General features: G+C 34.9%; 1 protein-coding gene across 12 annotated transcripts in view; it reads right to left on the bottom strand.

Annotated features, from left to right (window-relative positions):
• Nucleotides 1-17,423, bottom strand: part of LOC122637151 (tensin-3) — a 155,995-nt gene that overhangs the window by 35,105 nt on the left and 103,467 nt on the right. For 11 of the 12 annotated variants that reach the window (XM_043829110.1, XM_043829128.1, XM_043829119.1 and 8 more), the window contains one exon: nucleotides 4,830-4,952. In XM_043829110.1, the coding sequence (XP_043685045.1) occupies nucleotides 4,830-4,952 (123 nt within the window). Of the gene's footprint in view, nucleotides 1-4,829; nucleotides 4,953-5,689; nucleotides 6,034-17,423 lie in introns of those variants that run through there. The other variant, XM_043829164.1, reaches the window with a different exon arrangement.

The following is a 17,423-nucleotide window of genomic DNA, read 5'->3' as shown; positions in this document are numbered from 1 at the left end:
AGATAGATAGATAGATGGATAGAGAGAGAGAGAGAGAGAGAGAGAGAGAGAGAGAGAGAAATGAACAGAAAAAGAGATACATCCTATGGTGTTACCAGCTTTCTCTTTCTTTCTCTCTCGTTTCTTTTTCTTTTTTCTCTCCCTTTTATTTCTTTTCATTTTTCTTTCCTTCGAAGAATTGGCTCCGACCGCAACCGTGAGAAATACGAAGGACATATCCACCATGAGTGGTCTCAAATCCATGGAATGACATCTGCGGTAGGAGCTCAAGACGTAATAGCGATTTTACACGTGAGAGTTAACAGTGGTAGGGGATTTATGAGTATACGAAAGAACACGACACGTATGTGTACTTATATACCTTGAAAGAGGGGCCTGGACCCAGGAGAAGGAACTTGCCGCGTTATGATCCCATAAACGTATTTTTAGAGACCGCCGAATCTCTCCTTCCTACATTTACATACATGTATACATATATGCATATATATATATATAAACGCATACATACACGTAACACTTCTTAAACTCTTTTTCACGTGTATACGATATCACCCTTTTCGAACCTATCGTGACCAACCGACACGCCTTTTTTGTCGGCACGACGCACGGCAATCGTTAAATTTTCAATTTGCAGCCGAGTCGAGTATACTTGCGTGGGTGAAACCGCTCGTAGATTCGGCAGGAGTCAACGAAAACGGCTGATAGTAGTTTGAGACTTGCCATAATGTGTACCTACATTGTCCATGTATACATTTAAGGGAGACACATAGAGACAAAGAGAGAGAGAGAGAGAGAGAGAGAGAGAGAGAGAGAGAGAGAGAGAGAGAGAGAGAGTGTGTCAAGGGACACTTTCCTTTGACCAATCGTATCTTCTATTTATGATTGTAAATGTTCCTTCGAGATAAAATTTTACGTATTTATTTGTATTACCTCGAATATACTTTTATAATATTCAAATCGAATAATAACTAAATTTCTCTTTTTCTTTCTTTTTCTTTTTCCTATTTTTTTGTTTTTTCAAAGTTATATTTTACAGTCGAATAAAATATTACGATAAAATATTATTAAAATATTAATTATTATGATTACAAGGTAGATCGCGCACATGTATATAATAATAAATATATTCGTTGTTTATTCATGTAAAAATATTCATGTATGTTCTCATTTTTCATACACGTCGTTTAAAGTCACAGGATAAAATATCGATCGAATCGATAAAAGTTTCTTACGACACGATGCGACTCCTTCAGAATTCGGGAATATACGTTTCTACTCTCTTGGTCATCTCTTGTATAAAGTGACGTAAGTTCGAATATACGATCTACATTTCAACATACACATATACGTATACATATGTATGTATGTATATATATATATATATATATATATATATATATATATATATATACTTACACGTACATAAACATGTTCAAGTAAAAGTGCAGAATGGTATTAAGCGAACCGGTACGAGGTGATTTTATGGTACTAACGCATATAGAAACGAGAATGTTATGCTTTGAGTAGGAAGAGACACCCACGTTCGTCCTCTCTCTCTCTTTTTCTCTGTCCTTCTCGGTTCAAGAGTGAATTCGATTGACTATTTAAAAGCTCGAACCGATTTCGAGAATTTATCGAATTGACTTAGTTTCTTGTTGAAGGACCTCTCAATATAAACAATGTTACATATATATATATATATATATACATATATATTCGTTATATGTGTATCTCTATCTCTCTCTCTCTCTCTCTCTCTCTCTATATATATATATATATATATATATATATATATATATATAACGTGATTACTATAATTATCGTTTAATTAATTGAGATCGATCGCTGTCCTCCAAGTGAAACGTTAGAAGCCCTAGCGGTGAGAGAGTGTAACCGTTACGCTCGTAAATTTTCATTTCTCGCTCTTGGCGAAGTACACGATGCAATATATATTTATTGCCAGTTTCAAAGAAGATGATCATTTTGGTGGATGATCATTAACGAAGATAGTATTTTATTTATATTGGGTAAAAAAAGCTTTTAATTTTTCCTTTACTTATTCTTTTTATCTTTTCAACATCGGTTGCGTCCATTTATAAATATATTGATTTGATTTTTGTAGCATGTATACGCGTATGCACAGTCTAAAAAGAAATAATTATAGACACACACATATATTTATGTACATACTTTTTTCTGAAATTTATATTTCGTAAAACAAATAATTCTTTTTTCTTTAATTATATCGAAAAATTTTTTTTTCCAAATAACAAAACTTCTTTATATAAATATGATTTCCAATTAACGTGAATTATTTTGTATTTTTCAACTTACACACACACACGTATGCATGCACGTACCGAATGTATAAAGAGAAATAATTCGAGACGTATGTATATACGTGTTATATAGAAGTTATAACATGTGTATGTGTTAGCGTTCCAAGAAGAAAAAAATGACTAGTGAAAAAATGATAATCATTGCCCACGCGATTAATCGGGTGCAATTGTTCGGGTCCATGATGTTCGTGCGAGCGGTAAACGGCGCGACTAATGTCAATTATCGTTAATCCGCGTAATTGAAGACGTTTAATTTCTAATTGGAAGTGTAGTACAGTATTACGTTTTTTTACTTTCTCTTCTTTTTCTTTTTTCTTTCTTTTTTCTTTTCTCTCTCTCTCTCTCTCTCTCTCTCTCTCTTTTTCTTTCTTTCTCTCTCTTTATCTCTCTTACCCTACTTCCATTTCGTTTTATCGAACAAACGTTGAAAATCTTCTGTATGAGTTTTCACTAGTAATTTTGCAGTATACAGTTTATATATATATATATAGACCAATCAATCATCGAATCAATTAATTAATAAATTTGTTTGAAACATACTTTTATTTATTTATTTATTTACTTATTTATTTTTCTTTTACTCTTTATTTCTTTTTTATTTTTTATATTTCAAAATTCCGCTACGGTACACCCGTAATTAGTTACAATTACTCGGCATATCGTTGTTTTAAAGTAAAGCTTTTGCTTGAAGGCTTTTCTTGAATAAATTATCCTCCCTTGATATCAACCTACTCGCTTGTTATCGCACTGATAAATCGACGGATAGTGCTTTGGTTCGTATAATACGCTAGATTATTGCCGTTTCAACGAATAATTTTCTTTCAACATCGACGTTAACTCGCGGAAAACATCGGGCAAAGGCCCTACGGCGTAATCCGGTAGCTTTATATTAAAAAGAGCTTTAATAAAATCATCTTAGTGTAGGTACGTTCTTAAGCACGACCACAAACCCGTTCTTTTGCATAATTTTTCTTACGATGAGAAATACGTTTTTCATGTAAGTACACATTAGTTACGCTTCGAGTGTGTTGCTCGTCTTTGAAAAATTTATGAATTTTGTATTTTTTATTTTCACATTTTTTTCCATTTCTTTATCACGAGAGAGGAAGCGTCAAAAAGTTTAATAAATAAATTCTTACGAATATCATTTGATTTTTTGATGTTCGAAAAGAAAAAATGAGGTAGTTTTTAATTGATCGATCGAATTCCGGTTCATCAATCAAATATTTTAGTACAAAAATGTATTTAGTATTTTTTTGTGACACGATTTTTTTTTTTATAATACCCAAATATTTTTCTACGATAGAGAGATTTGTTTTTCTACTATGAGAAATACGATTTTCACATAGGTATTAGTTACGCTTTGGATACGCGCTAGTCTTTGAAAATGGTATCGAATTCTTTCTTTTTTTTTCTTTTTCTTTATCACGAGAGAGAAAAAGATTTTTAAAAATTTAATAAATAAAATAAGTAAATTCTAGCGAGTATTGGATTTTTCTTCTTTTTCCTTTTTTGTAAAGTTTACGAGAGAAAAGAAAATAATTTTTTTTTTATTACATCGTCTTTATTATCGATCTACAATTGAAAATTTTAGTTTGGAAATATATATCGAATCTCTTTTAAAATACTCGAAAACGCACTATAATCTTGTAGGATAGAAGAAACACGGTCTTTTGAATGTAAATGTAACGATTCGACCTGTTTTCTAGGAAGAATAAACGAAGGCACGTTTTTGATGCAATCGGGATACGTACATCTTTTGGTATACGTATATACATACATACATGCATACATACATATATACGTATTTAAACATATGCATACATATTCGACCAGTTTGTTTCAATATTGAATATTTAGTAAGGTACTTAAGAAACAGGACAAATCGTGAATTCTTATCGAAGGCTATAAACCTTCTTATAAGTTAGCTTTCAACGTGAGAAAGATACTTCTGTCTTGGATCTATTCGATAGGTAAGCATTTTGAAGGAACTAATGAGACGAAGATAACAGTATGAAGAAATTTTAATAATACAGAAAACAAATTAATAATGTTGAAAATTATACGTTGATTATGGGGAGAAAAAGAGAAGAGAAAAAAAAAAGGAAAATTGAGTATTATGAAAATGATTGCTCGGAAACGATTAAATAAAGATAACCGAAAGATAATTATTCTAGTTTTAATATTTTCATCTTCTTATATTTTACGATATGCTCGATTTATACGTATCGTCGTTTCGATAAAATTAAAAGGTAATAAGAGTTTAGCAACGAGTACGTTTAATAGTACGTCTGGAGATTCGAAAGGCCTCGTTCGAAGATAAATAGAGGCAAAGAATAATCGTGCTGCTACTAAAACTATTTACGAATGAATGATAAAGACAGGCCCGTTTAGATTCGAAATTATTATATAATGGAAACGAGATTAGCTATATATATATATATATATATATATATATATATATATATATATATATAAGAGAAAGCTCACCTGTTCTTGGTGTAATAACTGATGTTGCTGTTGTTGCTGTTGGTGCATAAGTAATTGCTGTTGTTGTTTGTTTCTCGCGATGGTGTTAACGTTCTTCGTTTGCGATTCGTAACCTCCATTGTGCTGGAACAGTAGAAAGAAAAAAAAAAAGAAATAAAATGAAAAATTCTTTAGACATTTCAATCAAGTATTCAAATATTTCTTTTGATTTCATTTCGTTTCCACGTTTAGTTTTACGTTGAATATGATCATTCAATAGACGCGTTAAAAGATAAAAAAAATAGAATGATGACGGACTACGAGGACGAACCGAAGAAACGAACGGTATTGTTTGGTACAATTTGGAGACACGGTCTTAATGTCGTCGTTTGGAATTTAATTCAAGTCCGAGTACGAAACGAGTGGTACTAAATTACAGGTGCTGTTGTAAATTATACCGAAGTATTTTCTTTTCAACGTAATTACCGAAGGAACTTAAAATACGGCTTCGTTCTTTTCTTTATTGAAATCGGGTTCTTCTTCTTCTTTTTTTTTTTTTCTTTTTCAACCTATCGCACATCTTTTTTTTTTGTATTTTGCGAATAACATATTGAATATCTCGACCTTCGACTTTTCGAAAAAAGAGGATCGAAGAAGAATCGAGGCAATTAATAAACGAAACGACGGGTTTTTTTAGGCTTTTGGCATGGGACCAGTTCTTTACCTCTCTTTGGAACGGAGTGTTGTCGAATAAAAGAAAAAAAGAAAAAAGGAAGAAAGAAAGAAAGACAGAAAAAGGAAGGAGAAAGAAAGGAAGAAGAAGAAGAAGAAGAAGAAGAAGAAGAAATGGATGGTAGATAGACGAAAAGAAAATGACACACCTCTCTCTCGATATGCAGGGCCGTGTGCCAAACGGTGAACGCAATACGATGCAAAAGCGTCTCGGTTTCTTCTCTCAATGGTGTCTCATCCTTAAGATTATTGTTCATTTTATCCTGTCGTGAATCACCGCAACGGCAACAATTTGCACGTAACCAAGCTCGTGAGAGCGAGCTACCACTATTGGAGCTCATCTTCATCGATCTTCGATAATATCTGATTTATTTATTACGACTGGGAACTTAGTGCCACTTATGTGCGACTCGTTTTTTCGAAAAATATTTTTTCTTCTTTTTTTATTCATTTATCCTTTTTCTAAACCCTGAGAGAAGCCATAGGAACGACATGTTTCAAAAAGACAGGAACCCATTAGCAGAAAGAGAAAGAGGAAGATAGAGAGAAAGAAAGAGAAAGATCAGAGAAAGATAAATAGAGAAAGAAAGAGAAAGAGAGAGAGAGAGAGAGAGAGAAAGAGAAAATAGTATCACGAAACACGTTCGAAGATCTACGTTTATATATCGAACGATCTTACAATGGAGCGGCGTCGGTAATGTAGAAATCTATAGATCTCTGCTAGTTTATGTATACGAGAGTACACGGCACGTGTTTCTCTCGCACGTTGTCCCATACAATTGAATCCGGCCACCGCCTTTTCTTCCTCCACTTTGTTAACCCTTTTATCGCCCCTCCTTCTTCTTCTATCTTTATCTCACGTCTTCTTTCTTCGATAGAGGATACATGAAAAATCGACGGCTTCCTTCCAAGACTTTTACGTACTGTCAGCCGCATCTGTCTGGTCCACATTGTACAGGCGTCCGACGAGCAGAACTTTTAACAATCTTCATAAAGCTTCTTTCGCTTGCCTCGACGAAGGAATTTCACTTTTATTAAAAAAAAAAAAATAACGAAGGATCCAGAGATCACGTGACCGTCCTTTAACTTTTCTCTCTCTCTCTCTTTCTCTCTTTTTCTCTCTTTCACACCAACTACGTTACTTGGAGGATCTCTTTCGAATTTCAAGGTCAACAGCGAATTACTCTACGCGTTACACTCGGTATTCCCTTAACAACGATATTCAACGACCAATAACAAAAACGTCTTCCAAACAAACGACCTCGATCGTTCGGCTCAATTTTTTGATCGAAACGTTCAAAGAATATAATTCAACGATATGTCTTTCCTTTCCTTTCCTTTCCTTCAGATATTTCCTCAATAAAAACGAAGACTTTGAGATCGTAGCGCGACCTGGGTCAACCGGAAAGAACGTCTGCGCCGCACGGGAGCCGCCCCGATGCTGCGGCTGCTGCCGGATAGAGGGATGAAATCCTGCACTCTGCTCGACTCGAGTAAAGCTCGAAAAGGGGCGCGCGGAGGGTTGTAAAGAGAGATTGAGAGGAGTAAGGGAGGGAGTATGAGGCCCGTGGTGGTGGCGTCAGCTGGGTGAAGGGGGGAAAGGGGATGAGAGGGAAAGGGGGGAATACTCTGTCGCAAGGGATGCAAGGACGGAGTAAAAGAGAGAGCTAGCCAACGCTCTGGTTACTATGGAGACCGTGTCGAGCGTGCGAAGTTACACGCAGGCTTGGTCCTGCGCCTGGTATGCTCAAACTCTGTTGAGAGAGAGAGAGAGAGACAGAGAGAGAGAGAGAGAGAGAGAGAGAGAGAGAGAGAAAGAGAGAAAGAGAGAGTAGTTTGCAGGAAATCTACGTACCCGTAAGGACACCTGTGTACGCTTTTACGTGCTCGTGTACGTGAAAGGGTGAAGAACGTTCCGGCCTATGTTCATCTCCCTCCCCTTCCCTCCTCACTCTCTATCCATACTCTCACCCCACTTCATCCCTCAGCAAGGGAATCCCGGGCTATGTATACCCGGAAGGATGAGGAAGGAAGGAAGGAAGGAAGGAAGTATGAGGAAGGGAACCCTATATATCTTCGACTCCTTTCTACACTCCTCCTTTCTGCCACTCCCTTTCCCTGTAATTAGGGCAAGGTTTCGCATGTCTCGAGCACGCCCGCCACTATTTTCTTCCTTTCTTTCTTTTTTTTTCTCTTTTTCTCTTTTTCACCATTTCACCCACCCTCGACGCGCCGTCATTGCCATTAATTCATTCAGGAGTAACTTGATAACTACATAACACGTTTGATAAACTTTGTTTATCGTAACAGAAAGGTTTTATTCTTCCTTCTTCTTTTTCTTCTTTTTCTTCTTTTTTTTTTCTTTTTCTTGGCTGTTTTTTCTTTTTCTCTTTTTGGCATTCTTTTTTCTTTTTTCTTTACGAAGTCTCTCTTTTTCTCTCTTTCTCTCTCTCTCTCTCTCTCTCTCTCTTTCTTTCTTTCTGGTTTTCTACGTATATTTACACGAGTATACGGAATAATTAAAAGGAGAGATAGAAACTTGGCCTCGTTCGTAAGAGAAATAGTATCTCGTTGGAATCATTATTCTTTCTTTGTAATAAGATTTATAGAACGGAAAACGAAATGCGTTTCATTATTTTTTGTTTTTTTAATACCTTACCTCCGTTTCCAACTTTCGATTGGATTTATATCACTTAGGGCAAAGAAAAAGAGGAAGAGAGAGAGAAAGAGAGAAAAGAAAAATATTTGAACCGTTACGGAAGAAGATATAAAGTTAATGGTAGTGGTAGAAGCGCGGATGCGAAAATAACAAGGACAGAGTGGAATTTTACGAGAAGGTAAATCACTTCGGCGTATATATATATATATATATATATATATATATATATATATGTATGTATGTATATATGTATATATATATGTATGTATGTACATACATAGATAGGTACATACATATCTTACCGCTAAGAACGGTGATTCGTCCTTCTAACTTCGTTTAGAAACCGCTAACAAAATGGATGAAGAGAACTGACGCGAGGAATAGATATATAGATGTCCTTGGCATGGTGTAACATAGTCATATATCGCTACTTTCACAACGATTATAAATAATTTTCAAATTACAGATTTAAGATTTAAGATTTAAGATTTAAGATTTAAGATTTAAGATTTAAGATTTCGAATTTAACGTTTTTGGGATTACGAAAAAATGTGGAAGGATCTTAGAAAATCTATCGAGACGTCTTAGCTATTTACTTTCTTGGATTTCCGATTGGTAAACTCCATGTTGTCGGAGAATTATTATTGCGACGATATCGAGAGATTTCGAGTTAGCTTGTAAATTATTACCGAGTTTTCTCCCCTTGTACAGTTAATTCTTGTATATAATCTACATACTCACTTAAATGTTTATCTATACAAGGAAAGATGTATCGCCACGTGAAGAAGAAAGATGTTTTAACGATTTTTTCATAGGATTTTTAAGTTGCGATTATTTTTTTTTTTTTTTTTTTTTTTACTTCTTTTCTTGTTCTTTCGACGATAACTTTTTTTCTAAACGAGATCATATTTATTCGCCAAAAATATACTACCCAATCTCATTGTTTCTCTAAATACTTTGTGACTTTACAAAAGTATTATTACCGAGCTTTGTGTAGTTAATTCTTGTATATAATATACTTAGTTATAAGTATTTATCTACCAGTCGTTCAGAAAAAGAGATATCGTTATATGAAAGATAAACTTTCAAAAAATTTTTTCTTTGAATCATAACAATTTCTTTTTCTTTTTTCTGCGACGTCAATTCTTTTAAACGAGACCGCAGTTTTTCTCGAAAGAGTTCTCTCTCTCTCTCTCTCTCTCTCTCTCTCTCTCTCTCTCTCCCTATCTCTCTTTTTTCTAGATACTCGTATTTTATCTATTTAAGAGTATTATTACAGAAAAATCTCTCTTATATAGTTAGTTCATGCATTATATATATTTATAAGTATTTACTTACCAACCATTACAAAAAAAAATATGTACCGCTACATAAGAAATATAAAATAAACTTTTAAGGTTTTCTCTTGAGATTTTCAAACCGTGAGTATTTTTTTCGTTCTACAATGCTTTTAACCGAGATCATAATTTTTCTATACTTCTCTCTCTCTCTCTCTCTCTTCTTTTTTTAGATACTTTGTCTTTTTAAAAGTACTCTTTGTATGGTAATACACCCTTAGAAGAGTTCGAGGATCTTCTTAAAAGGCAATTCATGCCCTTGCAAATCGCGAGAAAGTAAAAATGTTTTTCCTATGAATGAATGAATTATCCTTCACAGTTCTATTACGTTCTATTTACCTTCGTCCTTTCTACTTTTTTTCTTTCTCTTTTTCTTTCCGTTTAATTTTCTTTTCATTTGTTTTCAAGTACTCTGAGGTAATAAAATCTTGTTTTTTATTTTATGGAAATTAAAAAGAAAAAAAAAAACAGAAAAAAGAGGAAGAAGAAACGTTTAAAGAAAGAAAAACGTTCGAAGGTGTAGACCGTAGATACACGTGATTTACGATGAATGTAATCTTTCTTCGAATTACGTAAGCTTGACTTCATTAAAATCCTGATTTTATCGACGCGGCTCGTTTCTCCTCTCTCTCTCTCTCTCTCTCTCCTCTCTCTCTCTCTCTCTCTCTCTCTCTCTCTCTCTCTCTCTCTCTCTCTCTCTCGATCCATTCCTATTAACGTCGATTAGGTAGAATCTTCACGTCGTAGGTATGGTTGAACATAAATTTTCGTTGTAAAATTACACCGACGACGTTAACGCGTACGAATTAAAGAGGACTTTGGGGATTTTGAATTCGTCAAAATGATTATCATAAGTAAAAAAAGAAAAAAGATTCAGAAGAAAATAAAAAAATGAAGAAGACGAAGAAAAAGAAGAAAATGAAGAACGGTAGCTGCTTATCGATACGTAATGATGGTAAATACGAGCTTAAGTTTAAGAGGATTACAATACTGGTTCCATATAAGGAAAGTTACGATACGGAATGTCTACGATCGACGTGACGAGCATAGGCAAAGTATAGAAATGGTATAAGATAGGTTGTTCGGGATGGTAGAGGGAATGCGTTCGATCGACTAATCCTGACTTAATTGACTTATGCCCCAAGAGAAAAAGAGAGAGAGAGAGAGAAAGAGAGAAAGAGAGAGTGAGAGAGAAAGAGACATAGATAGATAGAAGTAGGTACATTACGCTCGAGAATCACGTTGGAGATCAAAGGGAGCATACAGCTGCTGAGGAATAGATATGCGATCGAGTCGATCGTGACGTGCGACCTTTGGAATGGACTACGACTAAACACGTGATCATTATCTTAAAGAATATTTTAACATTTTCAAGATGCAAATACTAAAATTCTTTTATTTCTATTCGTTTCGTAACAGACGACGAATAAAACTAAATACTTACCTAAAATTTCCTACGTATAAATTTTCTATACCAAAATCTATTACAATCGTAGTATTCAAAAATATTTCATTATCATACTTGATAAAATAGTTACTATTGATTTATATTAATTATAAAAGTATTTTGATGAGAATTATCGATAAATTGTTAAATTCGTTATGACATTTAAGCAGGAGCGTGAGATTTTTGAAAGTAATAAATCGTAATGAAAGAATAAAAGAAGACAAAATTGTAAAGAATAATATATTTCTTCGATTTTACGAATACGTGACGCGAGACGAAAAAATTTTTCGCGACATTTTTCGATGATTTAAGAGGATCGAAGAATAAAACGTATAGTATATTGTATACATACATTTATAGCTTGGTAACATTGGTCACACGAGTCAAGGCCGTGACGTTAGTAAACAGGAAAGGTTTGTTGCGAGTAGTAGTAAGAGCACGCGTATAAGCGAGTACACGTTGCCGACTTAATGGCCGGGGAATTACATAAGAGCCGAGGTTTTTGCTAGAACGTGCAAATAACGTTTAGACGTCCTACTCCTCTATTATATTTACTATCGACTTTTTACATCTCATCTTATTCTTTTCTTACACACACATACACATACAATAAAAATGTATGTATATATATATATATATATATATATATATATATATATATATATATACATAAATATATGTATTAAAGATAAGCGTGTATGATATCACAGGAAGTTATAACCATTGTCGATTATTCGTTTCGTTTTTTATCGATTATAATTACAGAAATATCTCGCGACAAAACGAGAAAAGAAAATAAAAAAAAAAAAATAAAAAAGAAAACACAAAGTAAATACATCAGAAAAAAATGGTAGTTCGCGTTTTCTCGCGAAATTTTTATCGATCCTTATTTCTTTCCTTGCATTTTTCCTACTTTCCTTCGAGTATCGTTTCGTTCTCGTCTTTCATTATACCTACAATCGACTTTTCACATCTCATTTTCTTCTTTTCTAACACATACATGTATCGTAGATAAGCGTGTATCATATCACAGGAAGTTGTAATCGTTCTTGATTACTCGTTTTGTTTTTCATCGATATAAATATCGAAAGAGCACGCGACGAAACGAGAAAAAAAAAAGAAAAAAAAAAAGATAATGGTAATACGCTTCTTCTTTCAATTTTCATCGATCTTTATTTCCTTATTTCCTTCCTTCCCTTCTTTCTTCCTTCCTTCTTCCTAGCTTGACTTCGGGTCTCGTTCGTTCCTCATAGCCTCTTCTTCGATGAGTACGCGCCATAAATACGACGTAAATCGCGATAGCGATCGTAAAGACTGCCGAGGAAAGGAGGATGTAAGCTTATCTCGAGCTCGCCTTTATCGCTGACCCTAGACCCTTTCGATGCGTTGCTCGCCGCTTTAATCCTTTCATGTTACCGACTATCCAGGCGTTCTCTCGTCCATGCTCACTCGACTCCCTCTTCAGAGACATTTGCAAACGTCATCGCCAGAACGACGACGACGACGACAACGACGACGACGATCGGCACGATAAATTAATTCCCTTGGATCGTCTCTCTCTTTCTCTTTCTATCTCTATTTCTCGTTTTTCTTATTTACGATGACGTAGTATTTTCGTCCTTCGATTTTACCACCGATGCAACTCGAAGAAATTCACATTAGACGAAAGTCTTAACCGATGAAAGAGGAACCAAGATCAAAGGGAAACGAATATAATGTAAAAAGGGAAAAATAAGTGGAAAATACTTTAGCGAATTCCTATGAGAAGACTGCGGATAGGATGTTTGATTGGATAAGAGAGAAAAGAGAGAAAGAGGGACAGACGGAAAGACAGATAGAGAAAGAAAGAGAAAGAGAGAGGGAGAGGAAGACAGTTTGGTACCCAAGAAAAATTTCCTTCGTTTTCTATGGCGGTTTCGATTCCGTTTTTTGGAGGATTGCCAGGAATCTAACTTCTTTCGGTTAGTCAACCGCTACATTTTCTTTATTTCTTTCTCTTTCTATTTCATTTTCTATTTCTCTCTCTCTCTCTTTCTCTCTCTCTCTCTCTCTCTCTCTTTCACTCTCTCTCTCTCCCTTTCTCTTTTGTGTTACCCGAAAAGGAAGGAAAAAAAAGAAAATAAGGAAGAAGGACGACAGAATAGATGACTCTCGAAGCTTCCAAGGATTCACCTTTCACCTTGTGAAAATGTTGTCCAGATAGACGTGAAGTTAGATCACGAGCCGTTTACGAGCTCGATTCACGTATTTCGTTCACGTTCCAGAAGAGCCGGCTTGTCCGCGTTAACGTCGAATACCTTCTTGACAATTTACGGACCGCCTCCTTGAAACCGGATAAAATCGTTCGCATCCTTGACAAACGTTATCTCATGCATTTCTGATACCAATGTTTGTTATTGGACCAACACGATCTTTTCTTTTTTCTGTCTTTCTGTCTCTCTCTCTCTAATAATCTTCATATTACATCAATCTTTGTTATGAAATAATAGTTACGAATACTATGTTTCTTGTATCGGAACAATTATATTCTATTAAGTATAAGTTATTATTATTTTTTCTCTTTATTAGTATGTATAAATATATTAATATATATATATATATATATATATATATATATATATTAATCATAGATATTATTAATGTTAATTATATTGTGTGATATATAAATGTGTGATATACGAGGTATAAATTATGTTTAATCTATATAAAAGATATTGGACTATAAAGAAAGAATAAAACATTTGGTAGCGATAAAATAAAATCATATTTAAATAATACAATTATATTAACGTGTTACTTATGTGTATATGTACACACACACACAAACACACACACACACATATGTTACACGACGTTATCTGAATTTAAACAAGTCCAAGCTGATAGAACACGACAGCTCAATATTCTTTTTTTCACAAATTCAATCTCCTTCCTCTTCGTTCTTTTTTCATCTTCGTTTTCTTTTTTAACTTTTATTTTTCTCTTCCCAGAAATTAACCAAACAATTTACCTACGAACGAATACCAATCGATGGAACAGATAAAAGGTAGAAAAATATTTTTTTTTCTTATTTGGAAAAAAGAAACGTACCGGGCATCGCGAGATTCGTTTCTCTTACATAGTGTAATTGACAACGACTCTTTAGGTTCCGTTTATGTTCACTTCGAAGAACAAATGGCGGCAAATCGTAAGCGACGCGTCCGAACGAAGTTCACTCTCTCGTGTCGGAGCGTCAATTAGCGTCTCGAAGTAACGCGACGAGAACGACGATCTAAGTCGAGCGCACGAACTCAGGCGTAAATAAACATTTCTCTTTATACACACCACGAGATCGAGAGCGAGAGTGAAAGAGGGAAAGAGAGAGACAGAGAGAGAGAGAGAGAGAGAGAGAGAGAGAGGGAAACCCTATGGCCCTTCTGGATCGATATAAGAGATGCTCGTAGCGATTCAAGGCCGACGTAAAAGAAACGTCGAAATAATTCATCGTTCCGCTTGTTAAGCATTTAAATCGGTACTCACCGAATAGATTGAATATTTTTTTTTTCTTCTTTTTTTTTCGGATAAGTCGATACCGACTTGAACTAGTCCGGAGTTGAAAAAGTTTTATCGATAAAATTTTCAAATAATCATTAAAGGTGATAAATTGAAATCGAAGTGAGAAATTGGCGGAGATTGAAACGCTTGGAAAAAAAAAAGAAAGAAAGAAACAGAAAAAAGAAAAAATCTAATCTAGTCAATAGATTCGATTAAAAGTGTTTTAGATCCATTGATCGATTGAAAACGCTTTTCAAAACAAAAGTTGATAGATCGCGATTTAATATATTTAATACTCTGTTTTAATACTGGTCGAGTATTGACCATGTTTCGACTATCCCTGATATTAGTTTCGAAATCTATTTATACTTCCTATCGAATGTCAAGAATTGTGAATGAAAGGCTCGCGACAGGCACGCGATGGAAGAGAAAATGTTACTTTATGCTTGATTGACGTCTGGCGAATCGTTATCGTTCACTTTTCACAAGAGACTATTTTCATCTATTTCGCGTATATATGTGCTTATGTGTGTACACGTGTGTATATGTATGTAAGAGAGAGAGAGAGAGAGAGAGAGAGAGAGAGAGAAAATCATCTGTCTTTCCTTTGTTGTGTAACGAATAAAGACGAATAAATCAATGTCACGTTGTCGAGAGAGCTCTATCGCACTCTCTGCTACTATTACTCGTCGTCGTTGTCCCCTCTCCCCCTCTCTCTCTCTCTGTCTGTCGTTACGGGTTAACGATAGCTCGAAAGTAACATCGATGTATCGCAAGGTTCCTAGCAAAAGATCGAGAAAAAGATCGCATCTTTCTCTCTCTCTCTCTCTCTTTTTCTCCTTCTTTCTTTCTTGACGGAACCGTTTTAAATCATCTTCATCCGTTCGTTTTTCGTTCTCGTAAATCATACCATCGAAATATTTCCGCTCTGGAAAGTAACGTTCTTTGAACTCGAACCCATAAACGCTTAGGTCGCGGTACCTATACCTATTCCGATATTTCTTCGAGAGTAAGACCCTTCTTCCTTCTTCTTATTCCTTCTTCTTCTTCTTCTTCTTCTTGTTCCTCTTCTCTCTAGAGTTCGTGCCCGTTGCCTGTTATTTCACGTGTTCGAACGGAAACTTAAATCACTTTGGTGTGGTGCACTTGCACGGAGTCTCTCGGACATCGGTCATGACCGCACTTTACTCATGTTCGATGGACGTTAACGTTAACGTTTCGACTAGAGGGAAATAAAATGGAGTAAAAGAAAATGAAATAAAGTAATATAAAGAAATTATTTGCGGATGTCAGTCGGGAAGGAACTTTATATCGGGATGCGTTATCCCTGACAAGTTATTTTCATGATCCCTTTTAGAGTCAGCTTCTATCCTATAACAGCCTGCATCACTGCATGAGAGAAACAGAAAGAGAGAGAAAGAGAGAGAGAGAAAGAGAGAGAGAGAGAGAGAGAGAGAGAGAGAGAGAGCATGATCGTTGAAGAAGAAGAAACAACAGTCTGCTAGACGAACATGCCAGATGCCCACTAATTCACGCAATCTAATCCGGATTTCTAATCGTCCGTGGTATATTTCCAAGCTAGAAACCGTCCGCAACCAACGAAGAGACATAGAGATACTTAACGAGAGTTATATAAAGCCTTACAGGAATATATGGATTATCCATTATTTCACTCAAAAGTAAATCTCGAAAATACGTAACATAAAGTTACAGATACCTGATCTACCAATTCGTTTTACGAATCGATCAACCTAATGGAAGATATCAGTGATACTTTCTAAATTAGATAGTAAGAATGATTAATGTCCGAGATTAATGTGCAGAAAGCGAACATATATATATATATATATATATATATATATATATATATATATATAGAGAGAGAGAGAGAGAGAGAGAGAAACAGAGAAAGAGAGAAAGATAAATTACTTATGACTCAGAAAATTTCTAACGTGGTTGTAAATAATTATTATACATTTTAATGACTGTATTACCCCTGTCATTTGATTGGATCTTGAAAATAAAGTTACTTTCATCTAACAATAAGGAAAACACAATCGATTTCTAATTACGCGCATCAATTACATACTTTTTCTTCTTCATCTTTTTTTTTTCTTTTTTTTCTTTATCGTCATCGTCGTCTTAGTCTTAGTCATCGTACTCTTAATCAGATTTCTTCCGCTTAAGAGAAAATTAATTTGCACGAATGAAAAACGGACGAATCGGGGCGAAGGTACCAGTGGTGTTAACGTGTTTTGTGCGGCTACGATGCGGTTAAAGCGACTCGCACGAGAAGATATCAGTGTGCTCCTACTTCCGTGAAAGAGTCACTCGACGCCTCCAACCCAACGTCCACGCTTTGCCGAGCAAAAGACCAAAGACGAAACTGCTTCCTGATTCTCGTCTTTCCCTTCCGGCGGTTTCCGTGAAGCGGCTGTGCCGCGCCATGCCACGCCATGCCGCGTCGCGCCTTACCTACCGCGTGAAATAGCCACACATGAAATAACCGGATGAAATGTGTTTGCCCTGACTGCTTCACCGACCGGAACGAAATCTCTTTTCTAATCTCTTGTAATAATCAAAGACTTTACTTATTAGGGAGAAAAAAAAAACAGAAAAAAAATTAATACAGTTTGTCTCATAACAATGTATTTTTTCTGTCGTTTTTCTTTTTCTTATTATTAATTTCGTTTATTTTTACTTTACTATTTTATTTTATTTAATAGGGAGAAAAAAGAAAAAGAAAAAAGAAATTAATACTGTTTTACTCATAATAACGTATTTTTTCTGTCGTCTGTTTTATTTTTTTTTTTTTTAATTAATTTCGTTTATTTTTAAATGTTATTTGTGAATGTTTTTATCTCTCTCCTCTCTATCCCGCCCCCTTTCTCCTCCACTATCCCAAG

Source organism: Vespula pensylvanica, chromosome 1 (assembly GCF_014466175.1).
Source record: "Vespula pensylvanica isolate Volc-1 chromosome 1, ASM1446617v1, whole genome shotgun sequence".
Classification (NCBI taxonomy): domain Eukaryota; kingdom Metazoa; phylum Arthropoda; class Insecta; order Hymenoptera; family Vespidae; genus Vespula; species Vespula pensylvanica.
The sequence above is the reverse complement of the archived record's forward strand: the minus strand, read 5'-3'. Positions and strand labels throughout refer to the sequence as shown.